We start from the raw sequence: 21,350 nt of genomic DNA, 5'->3' as shown, positions 1-21,350 counted from the left end.
GATTGTGCATATTGGGACCATATCTGCCACCGATTGTGCATATTGGGACCATATCTGCCACCGATTGTGCATATTGGGACCATATCTGCCACCGATTGTGCATATTGGGACCATATCTGCTACCGATTGTGCATATTGGGACCATATCTGCTACCGATTGTGCATATTGGGACCATATCTGCTACCGATTGTGCATATTGGGGCCATATCTGATAACGATTGTGCATATTGGGGCCATATCTGATAACGATTGTGCATATTGGGGCCATGTCTGATAACGATTGTGCATATTGGGGCCATGTCTGATAACGATTGTGCATATTGGGGCCATGTCTAATAACGATTGTGCATATTGGGGCCATGTCTAATAACGATTGTGCATATTGGGGCCATGTCTGATAACGATTGTGCATATTGGGGCCATGTCTGATAACGATTGTGTATATTGGGGCCATGTCTGATAACGATTGTGCATATTGGGGCCATGTCTGATAACGATTGTGCATATTGGGGCCATGTCTGATAACGATTGTGCATATTGGGGCCATGTCTGATAACGATTGTGCATATTGGGGCCATGTCTGATAACGATTGTGCATATTGGGGTCATTGGACGTGTTTTTTGTTAAAATCTGCTCACATTACGTGTATTTTCTTGAGAAAACCTGCTCACATTACGTGTATTTTCTTGAGAAAACCTGCTCACATTACGTGTATTTTCTTGAGAAAACCTGCACAATTATGTGAATTTTCTGGGAAAAGGGTCACCAAAACTTGGGCCCTCTGTCTTTGCGTTGCACTTTTAAAGGGAACCCGAGGTGAGAATAATATTGAGGCTGCCATATTTATCTCCCTTTAAGCAATACCAGTTGCCTGGCTGCCGTGCTGGTCCTCTGCCTCTTATTCTTTCAACCATAGACCCTGAACAAGCATGCAGCAGGTCAGGGGTTTCTGACAATATTGTCAGAACTGACAAGATTAGCTGCATGGCTTGTTTCTGGTGTAATTCAGTTCACTACTACAGCCAAATAGATCAGCAGGGCTGCCAGGCAACTAGTATTGTTTAAAAGGAAATAAATATGGCAGCCACCATATCACTCTCACCCTGGGTTCACTTTAAATTACAGTTAGCCCCGCCCTCATCCGGTCATGACCACGCCCATTTTTTCGACGCGGCGCGCTTTGCGCGCCGCAGGTTGTAGCCACACCCATTTTTGGCGCGGCGCGCTTTGCGCGCCGCAGGTCGTCAGCTCCCCCGGAAATTGGTCCAGCACCTGCATAGCACCCCCTAAAAAAAATTCCTGGAGCCGCCACTGTTCACATTATAAGAAATTACACTTATTTTGAAGCACTGGCCATTTCAAAAATCGCCTTGAAGGCGCTTGTGCAATGTTAGCTTATGTGAGTGTTCTCACATAAGCTATGAGCTTTCTATCCAATCGTAAACGCTCTGAAAATGGTGCAGGAGCCGCGTTTGCGATTTGATAGAAAGCTCATCAATAGAAAGGATATGGAAATCGATAAGCGCTTGAAAAAGCGATTTGAAAAGAGATTTTCCAAGCACTTTTAATGAATAAATACATAAGGTACACAAAAGCGCTTAGAAAAACACTTATCTAAGCGGAAAAACGATCTGAAAGCGCTTAGAAATGCGCATGCAAAATCTCTCAAATCGCTCAGCGATTGCAATAGCGCTGGTTATTTACAATGCGAACAAGGCCTTACTTCCTAAGTCCTTACGTGCTGCGGGGATTCCTAGTTAGCTGGTCTGATGCAGGCTCATCTCTATGATGCCATCTAGTGGCGCTTCTCAGAACGCGCAGCATCGCAGGCGTTGTAGAGATGTGCCTGCATCAGACTCACTAAAGAGGAATCTCTGCAGCAGAGAGGTGTAATCAGAGTAAGGGCCCTGGCACAGCGGAGAGCGTTTTGCAAGTCATTAAAATCGTGGTAAAATCGCAGCAAAATTGCAGCGACCATAAGTTTAAGCACCAACTGGGTTAGCACCGCAGTGCACAGCTGATCAAAAGTTTTGCGCTAGCAAAGTCTGGTGCACTTTGCATAGAGTTTAATGGCGCTGCTTTGCGTGCAGGACTTTGCGCGCGATCTAAACTTATCTAAACTTATCATGCCTAAACTTATCATGCCTAAACTTATCATGCCTAAACTGAGTTTAGGCATGATAAAAATGGTTATCACGCCTAAAGTCTTTAACTGGGTTATCACCGCTTTGTGAATCGAGCCCATAGAGGTGTTCATTACCAGCACAGCACCAATGAAGCTAATGGGCCTGATTCACAAAGCGGTGATAACAGTTAGCACACTGGTGAAAAGCCCTTTATCATGCTTAAACTCAGTTTAGGCATGATAAGTTTAGGGGCCTGATTCACAAAGGGGTGCTAACAGTTAGCACCGTGGTGAAAAGTCCTTTATCACGCCTAAACTCTGTTTAGGCATGGTAAGTTTAGGCGTGATAAGTTTAGGTGTGATAAGTTTAGGCATGATAAGTTTAGGTGTGATAAGTTTAGGTGTGATAAGTTTAGGCATGATAAGTTTAAGCGCCAACTGGGTTAGCACCGCAGTGCACAGCTGATCAAAAGTTTTGCGCTAGCAAAGTCTGGTGCACTTCGCGTAAAGTTTAATGGCGCTGCTTTGCGTGCGGGACTTTGCAAGCGATTTAAACTTATCTAAACTTATCATGCCTAAACTTATCATGCCTAAACTTATCATGCCTAAACTAATCACGCCTAAACTGGCTTTTCACCAGCGTGGTGCAATGGTTATCATGCCTAAAGTCTCTAACTGGGTTAGCACCGCTTTGTGAATCAGGCCCTATGTGTTGGTAATAACAACATTAAGGGCCTGATTCACAAAGCGGTGATAACTCAGTTATCACACCTAAAAGACTTTAGGCGTGATAACCTTTGCACTAGTGAAGTTATCACCGCTTTGTGCTATAATTCGCGCGAAGCTCCCGCGCGCAAAGTTTTGCGCGGGCGCGCAAAGTCCCATAGGGTTTAATAGGTGCTTCGCGCTAAGCACGGTGCGATGCGCGCGTAGCGCGGTGTGCTACACGCGCAAAACTTTGCGCGCGGGAGTTCGCGCAAATTCCTTCAGATCACGCCTAAACTAAGTTTAGGCGTGATAAAGGGCTTTTCACAGGCGTGCAAAGTGTTTGCACCGCTTTGTGAATCAGGCCCTAAATGTTAATCTGCAGTATAGTAAAACAACCACAAGATGTCACTGTGTATGTAAAGTGCTGCAATGATCTCTGTGGTATTGTGATTTTCTGAATTCATTCTGCATTCCTCTCTAAGTAAGCTGCATTACCTAATGATTGCAGGGCTGGATTTGTACTCTTTACTTCCAAGGCCCCTGTCAGCAGCAGCCCCCCTTCAGTACAGGTAGCCAGATGACCCTTCTCCCTCCCTCCAGTATAGGTAACCCATTGATCCTTCTCTCTAGAAAAGGCAGCCAGATGACCCTCCCCTCCCCACCTCTAGTATAGGTAGTCAGATAACCCCCTTCTCCCTTCAGTTTAGATAGCCTGATGAACCCTCCCCCCTTCCCTGTAGTATTAGAAGCCAGATGATCCTCTTGCCCCTTCCATATAGATAGCCTGATGACCCCCCTCCCTCCAGTATAGAGTATAGGTAGCCAGGTGACCCCCCCCCCTCAGTATGCTGTCCACCCACCCTTGATCTTGTGGTGCCCTACGCCATAGCCTATGTGGCCTTGGCTTAAATCATGCCCTGGATGGTTGTGTATGATTTATCTTTGCATGCTTTTCTTCACTAAAGAGTTCTAACTTGTTATACTGGGTGCCTATCTGCCTGTACAGACCACATTGTTCCATTAAAAAGATGGATGAAGGAGGGCCCCCTAGTTGGCCGTCTGTTGTGTTCGCAACCTCTGCATCCACTAATGTTACGCCACTGGGTGCAATGGACGCCTTTGCCCATTGTGAGCGCTACTGTGCCAGTGGCGGATTCATTGCTTTCAGAATTTTATGAGAAAGACTCCAGGAACAACCACATTTTTCAGAACATGATGTAAATTATTCTGCAGTAATAAAAGCTGCAGGCCTTGACTATGTCCTTCTCAGGGAGGAACCAGGATCCTCCTGCACATAAACAATCGCTGTATCACAGGTTGTTGAAAATAATATCAGCCAGATTGTGTCTAAAAAATAAACTTTCCTCGTTGCTGATGTAATGTTAGTATTTATAGCACAACTCCTTGAGTTGGACAACAACTCATTCAAGGAAAAAAAAAATAAAGATACAAGGTTAAGATTAATTTAAAGCTGTGACCATTTTTACATGTAGCGGCATGAAAAGGGAAATATGTAAACATGCTCTGCACTGAGAAGCTCCCACGCAGTATGAAATAAAAATACCTTATCTCTCAGAATGGCTACTGCACAGACTGTTTATGAAGAAGATGGAAAAAGTGCAAAGCAGAGGGTATAATAATATAATAATAGAAGGATAACTGTTTGACGTCAGAACAGGCCCAGAGTGACTGTGTGACTGCTCCGATCAGACAAAACAACTCCAATTCCTGATATTGTATAGGTTTCTGTGTTACCAGAAGAGCTCTGACTCATCCAGGCATGGCCTTCACAAGCTCTCAGAGCAGTACAGTATATCCTTTAAAGCGACACTGAAGCGAATTTTTTTTTTTATGAAATTATGATTTGTATGTGTAGTACAGCTAAGAAATAAAACATTAAGATCAGATACATCAGTCTAATTGTTTCCAGTACAGGAAGAGTTAAGAAACTCCAGTTGTTGTCTCTATGCAAAAAAGCCATTAAGCTCTACGACTTTCAAAGTCGTGGAGAGGGCTGTTATCTGACTTTTATTATCTCAACTGTAAGTAAACAAATGTCTTTTTCTCTGCCAGAGGAGAGGTCATTAGTTCACAGACTGCTCTGAAATAATCATTTTGAATGCTGAGTGTTGTGTAATCTGCACATATTATAGAATGATGCAATGTTAGAAAAACACTATATACCTGAAAATAAAAATATGAGAATATTTTCTTTGCAGCTAATCTTCTAGTAATTATTCATAGTACACAACCAATTCATTATATCATATATATTTTTTTCGCTTCAGTGTCTCTTTAAGTCCTGTAAGTTGTGAGGTGGGCCTCAATGGATCAGACATGTTCTCCCAGCATAGATCCCCCAGATGTCTTATCAGAGAATTTGGAGGCCAAAGAAAATGTGGTTTATCAGACCAGCTTCTTCTGTTGCTCCATGGTCCAGTTCTGATACTTACGGCTCCTTTCACACGCGTGGTGCGATTTTCCACCGCAAGACTATTTCATATTTTATACACGCTATTAATTGTCCTAGTGCACCACACCACTACAGCAACAATCTGTAATATAATATATTGTTGCGGTGCCTTTGACTCTAATGTACCGCTCGGCAACACACTGCAGAATCGGCATTGCCTCTGCATTGTTCGAAGCACTTCCGTCGCATCGCCCCACACTGCGGGTACTATTGCCAGTCTTATAGAGACTAACTGCCACTGCGATGAGCTGCGGCGGGGGAGGATATCTGCGATGTGAGGCGCCGCGCCAGGTATGAAATATGGCTGATGACATTACATTAGTTCAGGGCCAGGTTCAGGTTTACATGTGGCCAAAGGGTAATGGCTCTAGTAGAAGACTCATGTACTCAGTGGCTACAGTGTGGTCCATATCTGATCACTCGCTTATCAGAGAGACCAGATAGAGCCATAAACTTCTGCCCCTTTATTATGCTGGGAATATTGGTTAATTTCTGCCATGCGTTTCTGCTCTCGATCGTTTTTGCCGCTCGATTCTGCAGTCGATTCTCTTATTTTCCGCTCGTTTTTCTTATCTTTTTCCGTTCACTTCTATCAGAAACCGAGCGGCAAGAGGATCGAAAGGGAGATCCGACATGTCAGAAATGATCTATCGAACCATCTAATCACCTAAAAAACGAACCGTGTATTCTCAGCATTAGGCTTGGTTCACACTGGACGGATAAAAACTGATTCAGTATCAGTTTTTTTCATTCGGTTCTGTTCTGCCGCACTCGCTAGGTAGCAACTGCTGCCTGCCATCCATCAGGGTCATCCGGCACCAATGGGCAGATCAGGTTCCTGTATTGAATAAACACTGGTATACCCATCCCAGAGCCCTAAAAGAAGCATCAGGCTCCCATTGGTTTGCAAAAAAACCAATGGGAATCCATTCTGGGGTGGGACAATTACCATTGGTCTATTGCAAACCAGAGGGAGGCTGAAATTTCTGCAGTGGCTTGGATTGGGGTACCAGTGTCTCTTTGGTGCAGGGACCCTAACGGGCAGGTGAGTATCGTTTGAAATGCATGCAACGCACAGCCTAGTGAGAACGGACACCGTCCATTCTCATAGGATAGTATTGATTCCGTCGTCCACTGTCATCATCTGTCACGTCCGCTTTATCAGCTAAAATCAATCCAGGCCCAAAATGATGTTTTGTTCCGCGGAACGGACTGAACGGATACATTTTAAACCGACTGATGTGCACGGTTCCTATTGATTTACATAGGATCCGTTTGCATCCGTTGGGATCCATGTAGTTTGGTGAACCTGGCCTTACTGGAAACCCCTAATGGGTGAGGGGTTAAGTCTGAAGAGCTTGTGTTCCCACTGACAATGGACACATTGCTTTGTGGGGGTGGCATTATAATGTCACATTGAATTGTTTCCCTAATTAAGTAAAGGTTTGCTTTAATTCCCTAGATCCGCCTCCCGGATCTTCCATTGTTGGTAAAGGTGAATAGGGGATTATACCATTATTCATCCTATAATAACTTGGAAAGACAACAGACTCTGCCCGGTAGACCTTACTTATCTTGCCCATCTCTGCTGGCACAGCAAAAGGTTATAAAAATACCTTCTGTGAGGTAATTCAAACTCAGAGCAAAGGTAGTAAATACAGCTTGTGACTAGGTTCACAGTGGTCAGTTGCTTGACGCACGCGTTATGAGTGTGAACTGCAATGGAGACTAGACATAGACTTTAATACCAAGCCTGCATGCATGGATTTAGAATAATGTGATCAGTTACAGCGCAACACTGTAAACAGGCCCATCGAATGGGCAGGGAGTTGACAAGCATGCAGAATTATTCTGCAACACAACTGAGCACTGTGAACAGGGCCTCAATTATGGCCAATTCCAACATATAGCCCCGTGTCTATGCTGTCTTCAATGCTGTGAGTCTTTGCTGCAACTGATACAGTTTAGAGTAGCCGCTGCAGTGCACCCTGGAAGATGTGGTCCATTAATGTGGACTCTATGCTCCCTTAGCCATGTTGGAGTTATCAACAGGATTACTCAAACTGCAGTACAGTAAAGCAACCACAAGATGTCACTGTCTGTAAAGTGGGGTGATGATCTCTATGATATAGTGATTCCCTGCATTCATTCTGTGTTCCTCTCTGTTCTAAGTAAGCTGCATTACTGATGGTGATGTATGATGTATCTCTGCATGTTTTCTTCAGTATAGAGTTCTAACTTGTTATACTGGGTGCTTATTTACGTGTACCTAGTACCTACCACTCTGCTCCATCAAAGGGGAGGTTGACATTTTTTAATCTGAATTGCTCAGTTTATTTTATGGTGCATATGCACACAAAATGCTTGTTGCCGTAGGGATAAGGTCTCGATTCCTCGGGAGATAGTTCAGCCTGTTCGCTGTTCAGATGCCTCATTCTTCTTTAGAAGAGTGAAGCGTTCGTTTCTGTGGGGAGGAGGAGAAAAGGCACTGTGCTGGACACAACGGCTTCCAGCAGGGCAGGAAAATTAGATTGAAGAGAACTTCAGAAGAAATTACAAGTGGGGAAAGGGTTTTATAATACAGGGTGGGCCATTTATATGGATATGCCTTAAAGGGAACCTATACTGAGAAGGATATGGATTTTTCCATTTAAAATAATACCAGTTGCCTGACTCTCCTGTGTCTCTATATTTTTAGCCACAGCCCCTGAACAAGCATGCAGATCAGGTGCTCTGACTGAAGTCAGACTGGATTGCGGCATGCTTGTTTCAGGTGTGTGATGCAAACCCTACTGAGGCCACATAGGTCAACAGGACTGCCAGGCAACTGGTATTGTTTAAAAGGAAACATCCATATCCCTCTCAGTTTAGGTTCCCTTTAATAAAATGGGAATGGTTGGTGATATTAACTTCCTGTTTGTGGCACATTAGTATATGTGAGGGGGAAACTTTTCAAGATGGGTGGTGACCATGGCGCCCATTTTGAAGTTGGCCATTTTGAATCCAACTTTTGTTTTTTCAATAGGAAGAGGGTCATGTGACACATCAAACTCTTTGGGAATTTCACAAGAAAAACAAAAGTGTGCTTGGTTTTAACGTAACTTTATTCTTTCATTTCATTGAGTTATTTACACGTTTCAGACCACTTATAAAATGTGTTCAATGTGCTGCCCATTGTGTTGGATTGTCAATGCAACCCTCTTCTTCCACTCTTCACACACTGATAGCAACACCGCAGGAGAAATGCTAGCACAGGCTTCCAGTATCCGTAGTTTCAGGTGCTGCACATCTCGTATCTTCACAGCATAGACAATTGCCTTCAGATGACTGTGTGGTATATGGGGTACAAAGATAGTGGGGCCATTCTGCAGCAATGTTAGGATAAACCTCAGTCCCTCCCAAAGTGTGCGCAAAGCCGGACCAGAGAGGAGAGACACATCGGGCTGTGCATTCCAGGTACTGGCACTACGATTACTTCCCTCTGCATCTTCCAAGACAGCATCTACTCCCTGCTGGCCTGCAGCATCCCGGCCCTGATCCCCTGGATGCCGGGTTTGTGCTGCACTGGGGCCGAATCCATTACCCGCTCTCAGCAGATTAGTGATGGAATCACCAGTCACACATGAAGTTCTGCTTCCTCTCTGACTACAGCGGCACCTCATGCGATCCAGAAGCCCGAAACAGGTCACACGAGGCACCGCTCTATCCACAAGTACAGGATGCTGGATTGAGATCCCATCGCTGAAATAATGAGAACAGGTGAGTGAAGCTGCACTGCTCTTCTGGGGAGGGGGAGATGGGGAGTGCAAGGAGGGGGACATTTAGGGAGTGCAGCCACCTCTAATTGTTGCCACCCTAAAGCACTCGATTCACGTTGCTTCATGGAAGAACTGCCCTTGTTAAATCTCTGTGTTTATCAGATGGCAATTGAGAAATAACACACTTAGCCCTTTCCTGGCTTCTGCTTCCTCAGCAACAGCGCACGGATTAGAAACATACGAGCAATGCTATTTATTTGTAATGTTTTTATTCACAACAGAAAACAGGAACATTTTTACTTGACATGATATGTGACTTGGAAATACTGACATGCCCTAATGACTGATATCTGTAAAAGTGTTATTTTTGGGTGTAGGACTGCTTTAAAAACTGCATATTACAGTATCCTTGTGGAATCAGTTATGTAGTAAGTCATCTTTATTGGGGCCAAAGTGATCCAATCAATGCTCTACTGGGCAAGGGTTTCTGTTTTCCTGAGCACCAAATGTATGTTCTGTAAAGAAAAGTCACTTAAAGTGGAACTAAACTCAGAACTTCCTCCCTTCTCTAAAAGATTGGCCACAACACGATAACTTTTATAGAAAAGAAAAACATTTCTTTATTAAAATTTATGGAAATCCTAAAAATCCTTAAAGTTTGACTCGGTTTCACTCTTGCAGAAGGCACAGGAAGGGTGAAGGGTCATTTTCCTTCATATAAACATTTTAAAATAAATTAGTAATATATCAATTTAAAGGATGGGAATAAAGTTTAGATTAAATCAAACACATTTTTTAGTAGAGAAATGTATATATTTACATAGAAAGAGGAACAAAATCCTGAAAGAGGGACACATGAGGAGGAAAGAGGGACAGAGGGACAGGGCTCCCAAAGAGGGACAGTTGGGAGCTATGTGCAAGAAAAGCTGGCCTTGGATAACTGAGACTGATGCTGGCTGTCACCAGTATCATGTGAATAGGCATGGTGATAATTGGCCAATAGGAGTAGCAGTGAGGAAGGAAGGGGTGGGCCTAGAGAGAGGAAGGGGTGGGCAGAATTTACAATGCAGGCTCACTCCATACACATAAGAAAATGGCATAGTCAGTCAGTCAGTCACTACTTCAAATGTCCTAGAAGCTGAACATGCGGCAATCATAAGATGGTAACCTGTATAATGTGTCCTTTATTTTATTTCATTGGATTTGGACACGGGTTTTACTTTATTTCCACAAGGGAAGGCACTGAAGATAAAGGTAAGAGACTTCTCTAAGCTCTGTCTGAAGAGCTTTCTATAGTCTGGCGGTCTGATTCAGAACACAGGCAGCAACAAACACATTCTTGACATTGGAGCCATTTATCTCATACAATAATGATAAAGCAGCCGCCATCTGCGCTCCAAGGCTGGCTGAAGAGGAATGCCATTCAGAAAGCCAGACAAACTATTTTCTGATACTAAACAAATGTTAATCCTGTTCCTATGAAGACATACCAATACATAGCTGAGCTGTCATTTCTCTCAAACTGACTATCACTTTACCACTTTAAAGTGTAACTGTCGGGCATAAAATCAAAAATCAATTATTTATTTTATCTGGTAAGTAATAAGGATGCTAATCAGCAATCTAAAAGATAAACAATTTCTTTTGTGTGCTGCTTTTGCTCAGGTGGTCTTCCCATTGCAGTTTGTTCCTTTTCTGCATGTGCCTCCGTAAGGCAGTTGTCCCTACGTGGGTGTTGGCACAATCACCCTGGGGTGATGGCACTATGGTGGCATCAGCAGCTGACGTTGAAGGGCATGTTGGCTGGCGCCGGATCGTGCCACCAGCTGTTTCTGACGACGAGCTCCCCCTGCTTCTTTCAGGAACTCGTCTCCTCCTACTCCTCTCTGGCTCCCCCTTTGAACTGTCCTCTTGGTTATCTTATATGTGAGCTGCCACCACCAGAAGCCTGTCCCCAACTGCTCTGAAACTTACCAAACACACAAAGGGAAATACTCACTCCCTATCAGTTCCCTGCTGCTTATATAAAACCTGCAGGCTGCTTGTAAGCCAATAAGAAGTGCACACACACATTACACCTAGTCTGCAGTAATCAATTAAGCAGAGGCTGAGCAATTCAGCCAGTCCTTGGAGAGGGCTTCAGTTGCATATAGACAATGGCTATATGGCCAGCAGGGGGCACCAGCATGCAGGATATTCCCTCTCATCTGCCCCCCTCCTAACAAAACTGCATGGGAATCTACAATAAAATTAAAAACAATAGTGCACACGCCAGGCAGGGGCCCCGGGAACTCTCACTGCCCGTGACCCCAGAACCAGCAGACTAGGTGTGCTGTGTGTGTGCACTTCTTATTGGCTTACAAGCAGCCTGCAGGCTTTATATAAGCAGCAGGGAACTGATAGGGAGTGAGTATTTCCCTTTGTGTGTTTGGTAAGTTTTAGAGCAGTTGGGGACAGGCTCCTGGTGGTGGCAGCTCCAGGGCTTGACTGCGCTCACATATAGTGTTACATGCTGGTTCTGGGGTCCCGGGCAATGAGAGTTCCCGGGGCCCCTGCCTGGCGTGTGCACTATTGTTTTTAATTTTATTGTAGATTCCCATGCAGTTTAGTTAGTAGGGGGGGAAGATGAGAGGGAGTATCCTGCACGCTGGTGCCCCCTGCTGGCCATATAGCCATTGAAGAGGGCCTGTTATTAGTGGACACGTCTATATTTTTGATCTCCATTTGGTGAGTAGATGGTGATCGTAGCCTATAATTCTACAGTCCGAGGTAAGAGGACTGGTCTTTTCTTCTTTTCCCAAAAACTGTTTTCCCTGTTATTAGGGCCTGAGTACTCTTGGGAGACATTTGTTTTTTTGCGTTGATTGAATATGTGTATATTTATGCACATTGTTTGTCTCCTTTCTAGGACTAATTGGTTGATACCCCTGTTCAGGATGTGGGATCTGGAATGCCTCGGGTGCCTGGAATGAGAGAACCCTCCTGTATGGACTCTCTGTGATTTGGACTTCTGCATCAACATGAGAAAATTCTTACGTTTATTGATTGGTGTTTGGCTGCTTTTCTGATTGAGGGCATATTCTGGAATACTGTTTTTATTGTGCTTTAACAAATATAATAGTTGTATTGGTAATGATGCTTATAGGAAGCTTTTTAGTATATGATTGTAATCATCTATTTATGCATACTCCAAGCAATTGGGTATTTACTTGGGATATCCAGGGATTATGTGGAAAGTCTTTGTTTTTATGAATTATTTCCATAATTGTAATTTCTCTTTTCTCCACTGGGTGGCGGCAAATTCCTCTATCTGTAGCTTCTTTCATTTTCATACTTGATTTTCTACGCAATTTGTCATGAGCCCACTCGATGGCAGCAATAGGATTTCTTATGCGTACCACCAGTCCTTATGCGTCTCAACATACGCTTGGCTGACCTTTTGTGCTGACGCTTTTGACGGCACGTGGGGTCAAGCTGATGACGCGGCCGCGTCCAGGGGGATTATTTAAACTGCGCCAGCTTCCCTATTAGATCGTCCCTTGGCAGCTTCGGCGGAACTAGTGGGACAGCGCGGGCAGCGCTGTACAGCCTTTCCTGGTCCTCCAACCTTATTTACTTGGTGAGTCTTTTTGTTCTCTTACGATCATCCTTCCTGCTCATTCCTGCACTTTAGGTCGACTTTGACTGGCCATTGCGGCCATCTTCCTGCACTAATCTTCACTTTATTTCAGCTTTTGTCCATACAAGCTAAAATAATCAATTGTTAGTTTGCACCCCCTTTTTTTATTTTTTATTTATCTATTTTTTCACCATGTTTATGTAGTGTTTTCTGAAGCCGTTTTGTATATTCAACCAATTTGAGTGTTGGTTCACGCACAGTTGTCACTTTAACTCTATCAGGGAGTTTCCAAATGTTTTATTCAGCCTTTTCAAGCACTAGCACTTCATTTTTTAGCAGGAGGTATGTGAAATCAGTAGTTATTTATATATGTTTGTATGTTTCTTCTGGGATAGCTACCTGTGAAGCAGAAGTCCATATTATCAATATCTTATAAATAAATTGGACTCTGCTGTGACTATTTATCACAGGAGCAACCAGAAGAAACCATACCATTGATACTTTTCATCAGACTCAATTGTTTATTTATTATTTAGGACACATGTACCAGGTCTGGCTGTTGTTTTTAATTGGTTTTAAATTTATTAGCTGGTAACCAATAAAGATTTTTGTCGCTATTCCTGGTGTCCTGAGTTATACCTGGTTGAATGCCTGTTGTTATTATTAGACTACAAAGGAGGGGGTTCCTTTTTTCTTTTTTTTTCACATATAGCCATTGTCTATATGCAACTGAAGCCCTCTCCAACGACTGGCTGAATTGCTCAGCCTCTGCTTAATTGATTACTGCAGACTAGGTGTAATGTGTGTGTGCACTTCTTATTGGCTTACAAGCAGCCTGCAGGCTTTATATAAGCAGCAGAGAACTGTTAGGGAGTGAGTATTTCCCTTTATGTGTTTGGTAACTTTTGGTTATCTTGTCTCTTAGGATCCCACGTGGCATCCGTATCATCTTAATCATCATAATCATCCTGCCCAGCTTCCCTTGCCTCAGACACCTCCAAAACTGCACCAACAGCAGGTACTTCATCCTCCTCCTCCTCACACGTTACGTCCATAGTGTCGCCGCCTAACTCAGACATACTGTATGAGGTGGTGTAACTTGCTTAGCGCCTTCATCTGGTTGTAACAATAATGGCTGTGAATCAGTTAATTCCCCACCAATTAACTCCTGCGAAGTGTCAAATGCAGCGGATGTGGTGCTTGTAGTAGCGCTGATGGCTGCGGAAGATGAGGTGTTTTGTGTTAAATAGTCAACCACGTCCTGACAATCTTGGGAGTTGATGGGACGTGCCTTCCTCTGAGCACTGTACTTTGGGCCAGGGCCGCACGAAAACACATCAACACAACCACGCACAGACCTGCCGGGTGGCCTTCCTCTGGGTCTGCCTCTACCTCTGCCTCTACCTGTTTTGTCTGTTTTTGTCCATATCAAGGGGGATGAAGTGAAAGGTATGCACTGACTTGACTAATACAATGTGCAGTCACACAGGTGCAGTTAACAGGTATGCATGGAGTGGTGTATCACCCTGTGTGCACTCACGTAGGTAGGTTGGTGCACTGTGAACAACAGGTAGGTATATGCAGTGATGGGTATTACAAAGTGCACCTGTCAGTCACACACAGACAGGTACCAGACAGGCACAGTGACACTGCATGCGCTCACGTAGGTAGGTGGGTGCACTGAAGTGAACAACAGGTAGGTATATGCAGTAATGAGTATGACAGTGTGCACCTGTCAGTCACAGCAGGTAGGTATATGCAGTGATGGGTATTACAATGTGCACCTGTCAGTCACACACAGACAGGTACCGGACAGGCATAGTGACACTGCGTGTGCTCACGTAGGTGGGTGGGTGCACTGAAGTGAACAACAGCAGGTAGGTATATGCAGTAATTGGTTTACAATGTGCACCTGTCAGTCACACACAGACAGGTACCGGACAGGCACAGTGACACTGCGTGCGCTCACGTAGGTAGGTGGGTGCACTGAAGTGAACAACAGCAGGTAGGTATATGCAGTGATGGGTATTACAATGTTCACCTGTCACACACAGACAGGTACCGGACAGGCACAGTGACACTGCGTGCGCTCATGTAGGTAGGTGGGTGCACTGAAGTGAACAACAGCAGGTAGGTATATGCAGTGATGGGTATTACAATGTGCACCTGTCACACACAGACAGGTACCGGACAGGCACAGTGACACTGTGTGCGCTCAGCTCACGTAGGTAGGTGAGTGCACTGAAGTGAACAACAGCAGGTAGGTATATGCAGTGATGGGTAATACAATGTGCACCTGTCACACACAGACAGGTACCGGACAGGCACAGTGACACTGCGTGCCCTCAGCTCACGTAGGTAGGTGGGTGCACAGTGAACAACAGGTAGGTATATGCAGTAATGGGTATTACAATGTGCACCTGTCATGCACACAGGTAGTCACTGAATGTGCTGGGCCTGGCAGTGGCACACACAGTAGAAATTACCAAGGCTGTCTATGCAACACAAGTGTCAGTGGGACACACACAAAAAAAATAGATCACAAAACAAGATTAGCTCTTAAAAGAGATGTTGAGGGGTGCTTTTTTAGCAATAAGAATCAGCAAGGAGCAAGCTAAGAAGCCTACAAGAGCCTAACTGCGCTTTCCCTATGAGTGTTTGCAGCAGCTTTCCCTTCTCTAATTACTGCAGGCACATGAGTGAGTAAAATGGCTGATGCTGCCTGCCTTTTGTAAGGAGGGGAGTGGCTCCAGGAGGGAGTGTAGCCTGATTGGCTACAATGTGGCTGCTGACTGTGAGGTAGAGGGTCAAAGTTGACCCTAATGATGCACTATGGGGGCAAATCGAACTTCCGGTAAAGTTCGCGGTTCTCTGCGATCGCGAACCCCGAAAGTTCACCGGGAACCGTTCGACAGCAAACTGTTCGGACCATCTCTACTGATAGTCACTTGGCTTTATTAGTAAGATTTGGTGGGGGGCTAATATCTAGTAAACACAAGATAAGGTTATCATTAGTTGGGATGCGGCTGCCCCTGCAGGAGAAAAAGTCAGTCCTGTGATTTAAGCCTTTGAATGCTGTTTTACAAAAAAAAAATAGTGTTAGTATATTATATGCTGTAAATAATGTTTTAGAGCAAAGAAGACATGCTGGTTTTCATTCCACTTTAAAGTGAACCTCCAGACTAAAAATTGACTCAGCAGCACTGAAAGGCCTGGTGTTTCTTTAACTGTTTCACAGCATCAGAACTTTTTTTCTCTTATACAAGCCTCATATTTAGCTGCACAGAAAAAAACTGCCCGGGCATTTTTCCCCTAATGCAGTGCAAAGCATGATGGGATTTCTAATGTTGTTGTTCTCGTTCTGCTGTTTTGGTGCAATTTTTTTTTTTACATTTTTAATTTGACATTTGAAGCCTGGCACATGCAGCTGGAAGGGGTGATCAGGACACAGGACAGTTGGAACTGTGTCTCCTGCTCCCTGTCACCTCCTTTCAACCAAAAAGATGGCTGCCCCCATGACAAAGATGGCAGCCCCCATGAATCACAAACATTTGCCTGTTCTTTTAAAACGGGGTGGGTAAGAGATTATATTACCTATCTATTCTAATTAACATAACTAATGTAACTTAATGACAGTATGTTTGTTTAAGAAGGAGGCAAAAAGATTGTACTATAAAGTGGAAGGGACAGCTGCCACCACTACTCTATCGGGAGAGTCTGTGGATTCTACTGCCTTTCTAGTTTATTTTTTTTTTATGTAACTCTGCAAGCATTTTTGTTATATGGAAAATACAGTAATTTTAACCTCACTAAGAAGCCCGCACAGGAGCCTGTGGCCTCAATTCACGGAACATTATCAAACGTTTATCAAACGTTTGATAATTTACCTCATGGGTAAACTCTCATTTTAAATTCACTAAGGTGTTATATATTTATCGAATGTTTTACCGATAAAACGTTCCACAAATATATAACACCTTAGTGAATTCAAAATGAGATTTTACCCATGAGGTAAATTATCAAACGTTTGATAAAGTGTTTGATGAACGTTTGATAATGCTCCGTGAATTGAGGCCTGTGAGCCAGGTTGTGAGATGCTTGCAGTTACCGTATGATGTAATGCGAGTGTTTCAGCAGCTCGCCGAGCCATCACTTCTCATATTCCTGAGGCATCAGTGGCCGCCGTTAACTTTTCATCTGCTAACTTTGAGAAACAAGCTGAAAAGTCTGCTGAGTGGGGCTGAACAGGCCGCTGTCACCGAGGCGGAGAGCTGGCATAAACGAGGAAATGCCACCCTCATCCTCTCCCTCCACTCAGTGCCAGAGAGCAGCAGAGTGGGTGGGGAGGGGGGCAGTGGAGGCTGACTTTTAGGAGTGTGAACATCACAGCTCCAGCCCACGTAACTCCCCCTGACTCATACAGTCCCTCACAATACTCTTACATAAAACAGTGTATCTCTGCTAGCCTCACACACTATACACTGTGCAATAGGACTCTGACTACCCCTGATTGCCTCCACTGCAGAGATTGCACAGCTGTCTGCTACAGTCCCCTGGAGGATCACTGCTGCACATCATCATATAGCCTACAGGGTATAGAAGATCATCTAATTGTCCAGCTAGGAGTGAGTTCCAGCCTGTCCACGCAGTGCCTACAATGAAGGGGTCACCTTGCTGCACTTCCTTGTTCCTCTTGATCCCCCTCTTTTTCCTCCAGGGTTCCGTTTCCAGTTGTCCGTCCCGCTGTGATGTCACCAGGTGCCCGAGTCCCGTGTGCCCCAGTGGCTATGTGCCCGACCGCTGCAATTGCTGCCTGATCTGTGCGGCGGGCGAGGGGGAATCCTGTGGCCGGGAAGGAGACCCACCCTGTGGGGACACTCTGCAGTGCAAACCACCACCTGGCAAGAGAGGTGCCAAGGGGACATGCCAGTGCAAGCATGAGTATCTGGTATGCGCCAACGATGGCCAGACCTATGACAATGTATGCCAACTCAAGCTGGCCAGCAGGAGGGCGCTGCAGAAAGGGCATCCCCCTTTGGTGCAGGTGCACAAGGGAGCCTGCCAATCGGGTAAGGAGGAACATGCATCTTATCAGCTCTATGGGGGGGGTATTAAATAGCTATAGAAATATATTGACAAAGGTTGACTCTTGTGTGTAGTACTGCAGCTCACAGCATGCCTTGCCTGTATGAAACATTCTGACCCTTATTCAATTCACTTTCTCTCCTGGATTTTCTCCTAAGAGATACTTTTTCTCCTCCTGTTTGAAATAACTTATCAGCACTCTGCAATTTAAAAAAAGTACCAAAAAGCAGGTGGAAAAGTACTATCAAAATTATTCTGAGTATTTTCTTGCTTGCGGGCGCCTTGAATGGTATTCTTTTGATAAGGTGTGATATTATCACCTAGGAGAAAAATCAGGAGAAAAAGTAAATTGCATATGGGCCTCTGTGTCATATTGTTTAGTTAAAGAGCTAAAACAGGTACTGTAAAGGTGGATTATCTGTAACTTTTGATATTGGCCATAATGCAATTATAGCTTATCATACGCTGCCTATAGAATGTATGTCACTGATATCAGGGCCGGATTTAGGCCAAGGCCTCCTAGGCCATGGCCTAGGGCACCACAGGAGCAAGGACACCAAAGCAGCAGGCTAAACTGGTGTAGCATATGCAAGCTTGCATTGGGGGTAGATCACGCAAGTGCCTGACCGCAGTACTCTGCTGTGGCCTGTGTAGCAGCCACCTTGCTCTCTGTGTATGTTTGCATTGTATGGACTTGGGCAGCATTGGAGACGGAAAGGAAGAGGAAGCTTCTGCACTGGAGACGAGTGAAGAAATGAGTGACACTGATGGCTGCTGCGGTGTGAAGGTGAGCTGGCTACCTATGCTGAAGGGTGGTGGGAAAAGGAGGGATTAAGGGAGTCAGGAAAGGGGGAGGAGGTCAACTGGCTACCTATACTGGAGGGAAAGGGGGGAGGAGTCATCTGACTACCTATATTGGGGGGGGGGGGGATCATCAGGCTACCTATACTAGAAGGAAGGGGTGAGGGGTCATCTGCTACCTATACTGAAGGGGGGGGGGGCAGCTGGTGACAGTGGCCTAGGGCGGTAAAGAGTACAAATCCGACTCTGACTGATATTACATTTATTTCCCTTTGTAAAAAGATCAGAAACCTTAACGGACCAGTAGAAGTCACATTACCTTGTCCTGTGGCTGGATGGTGTAATGGTTAAGGGCTCTGCCTCTGACACAGGAGCCCAGGGTTCGAATCTTGGCTCTGCCTGATCAGTAAGCCAGCAGCTATTCAGTAGGAGACCTTAGGCAAGTCTCCCTAACACTGCTACTGCCTATAGAGCGTGCCCTAGAGGCTGCAGCTCTGGCGCTTTGAGTCCGCCAGGAGAAAAGCGCGATATAAATGTTATTTGTCTTGTCTTGTCCTGATAATATTAAACTGTTGAGAATTGAATACCGGTAGATTCTATGGGCTACTGCACTTTATTGGTTTGTACCCAATCTATGCCATAAGACCATTAGCACTGGAGAGACAAAACACTGCTCACCCAGGAAGAGGAAGCTGTGCTAGCAAAGTAAATACACTACCAGCCAATCAGTTAAAGCGGACCTGAACTCAAAACTTCCTCTCTGCTGTAAAAGATACACAACAGCATAATAACCTTTAAAGAAAAACATTTCTTTGTTACAGCTGATACAAATCCTGCAATACATGTGCAGCATGTCTACTTCCTGCTTTCATGGAAGCAGACATAGGGTTAACACCCTGTGTTTACAAATTAGGTGCTCTGCCGAGGCAGCCAGCTGACAAGTGTTACATTGATCAGGTCACAGAGGGGAATTAAACAGGCTTAATTCTCTAAATACATACAGGGTGCATTTCTCTCTGTTTTTCTTCTGTGCAAGAATGCAGGTCCACTGCATTTGTGTAACAGTTGCTGACTGATTGATCTATAACTAGTGTCTTTTATTTGCTTGCACAGATTTCACTTCCTGGTTCAGTGGAGGATTGTATGTTTAGAGAATACTCTGCTCATCACTGAAAGTGCCCATCAATGATGCAATCTTGATTGTGTAATCTTACAAAATCTAGTCAGCAGAAAGGTAGAATATACTTTGGAGGAATACTTGAGGTAGCTTATCATATTACATATTACATAGAAGTGATAAGATTGTATCATCAAGATTGGATCATTAATGGGCACCTAGCCCAGTATGTGACCTCAGCGGATCAGTTCATTTTGGCGCGCGGCTTTCAGAGCCGAGCGCCGAAACTTGGCGCCGTCATAGCAGCGATGCTATGATGCACGCCCTGCGACAACTCGGAGGGGGAATAGTTTTGCAGCAGTGGGGAAAGCTGTCATTTGGCTCTCCCCGCGCCAAACTGAGCCGCGCCGTCATAATACGCACCCGTGACCTCAGGGTTCACTGGCCTCTGGGATGCTATCAGAGAATTAAAGTGGACTTGAACAGGAGAGAGAAAACATAGAGAATGAACCCTGTATGGATTTAGAGAGTTTAGCCTGTCTAATTCCCGCTCATCTGTGACTAATCACAACTGTAATTTGATCCCTCAGCTGTGTCAGCCCAGGAATCTCCTCTGCCACAGCAGAGCAGCTAATTTGTAAACACAGGATGTTAACTCTATGGCCTCAATTCACTAAGATCATGCTGGAGATAATAAGGCAAGAGATAACTTACCTCCACATAGTGAGAGAGTTATCTTATCTCTTCATTCCTTAAGTTACCTCCTCTGTAGTTAATTTAAATTTACCTCCTCTGTAGTTATTTTCACACACAGTTAATTAACAGCCGGTCTTTAACTCTGGAGTTATTTTAAGGATTGGAGAGTTAACTTAAAGACAGAAGAGTTAACTTTAGGTTTGCCAGAGGTAAAATGTTTCCTGAATACTACATGCCTTATCACCATGGTAACAACTCTAGAAATGTTATTAAAGACAGGAGATAAGCTTAGTGAATTGAGGCCATGTCTGCTTCCATGAAAGCAGGAAGTAAACATACTGCAGAATGATTGCATGGTTTGTGTTATTATACTGTTGCTTGCCTTTTAGAGCAGAGAGGAAGTTCTGAGTTCAGGTTCACTTTGTCCCATAGGCAATTCACTTTTTCTCCTGTATTTTCTCCTAGAAGATAAATTTTCATCTTCAATAGATAATAAATGTTTTGCTCTTTGCAATGGAAAACATACCAAAAAGTACATGAAAAAGTGCTATCAAAATTATTTTGAGTATTTGTTTGTTTGCTGGGGGGTTAAAATGCATTTTATTGGCAAGTTTTAAAGGACAACTGTAGTGAGAGGGATATGGAGGGAGGCTGCCATATTTATTTCCTTTTAAACAATACCAGTTGCCTGGCAGCCCTGCTGATCTATTTGGTTGCAGTAGCATCTAAATCCCACCAGCAACAAGCATGCAGCTAATCTTGTCAGATCTGACAATAGTTTCAGAAACATAATGGCAAGGATCAGCAGGACAGCCAGGCAACTGGTATTGCTTAAAGAGACACTTAAGCCAGAAAAAAAAATGAGTTTTATTCACCTTGGGCTTCTACCAGCCCCCTGCAGCAGTCCTGTGCCCTCGCAGCCACTCACTAATCCTCTGGTCCCCCGCTGCCAGCTAGTTTCGTTTT

General features: G+C 44.4%; 2 protein-coding genes across 7 annotated transcripts in view; one reads left to right on the top strand and one right to left on the bottom strand.

The window, feature by feature from the left end:
* LOC137563743 (peroxisomal acyl-coenzyme A oxidase 3-like) overlaps positions 1-21,350 on the bottom strand; it is a 372,185-nt gene that overhangs the window by 76,231 nt on the left and 274,604 nt on the right. The window lies entirely within an intron of this gene.
* LOC137563764 (serine protease HTRA3-like) overlaps positions 1-21,350 on the top strand; it is a 116,784-nt gene that overhangs the window by 810 nt on the left and 94,624 nt on the right. For 2 of the 5 annotated variants that reach the window (XR_011030433.1, XM_068276676.1), the window contains exon 1: positions 17,123-17,754. The exons of 2 other annotated variants lie outside the window; for them this stretch is intronic. Coding sequence is in view for 2 of the 3 variants with exons in the window: in XM_068276676.1 (XP_068132777.1) it covers positions 17,343-17,754 (412 nt within the window). In the remaining variant the exon portion in view is untranslated. Of the gene's footprint in view, positions 1-13,610; positions 13,704-17,122; positions 17,755-21,350 lie in introns of those variants that run through there. One more of the 5 variants, XM_068276688.1, reaches the window with a different exon arrangement.

The sequence above is a fragment of the Hyperolius riggenbachi genome, chromosome 1 (genome assembly GCF_040937935.1).
Source record: "Hyperolius riggenbachi isolate aHypRig1 chromosome 1, aHypRig1.pri, whole genome shotgun sequence".
NCBI classification, from domain to species: Eukaryota; Metazoa; Chordata; class Amphibia; order Anura; family Hyperoliidae; genus Hyperolius; species Hyperolius riggenbachi.
The sequence above is the reverse complement of the archived record's forward strand: the minus strand, read 5'-3'. Positions and strand labels throughout refer to the sequence as shown.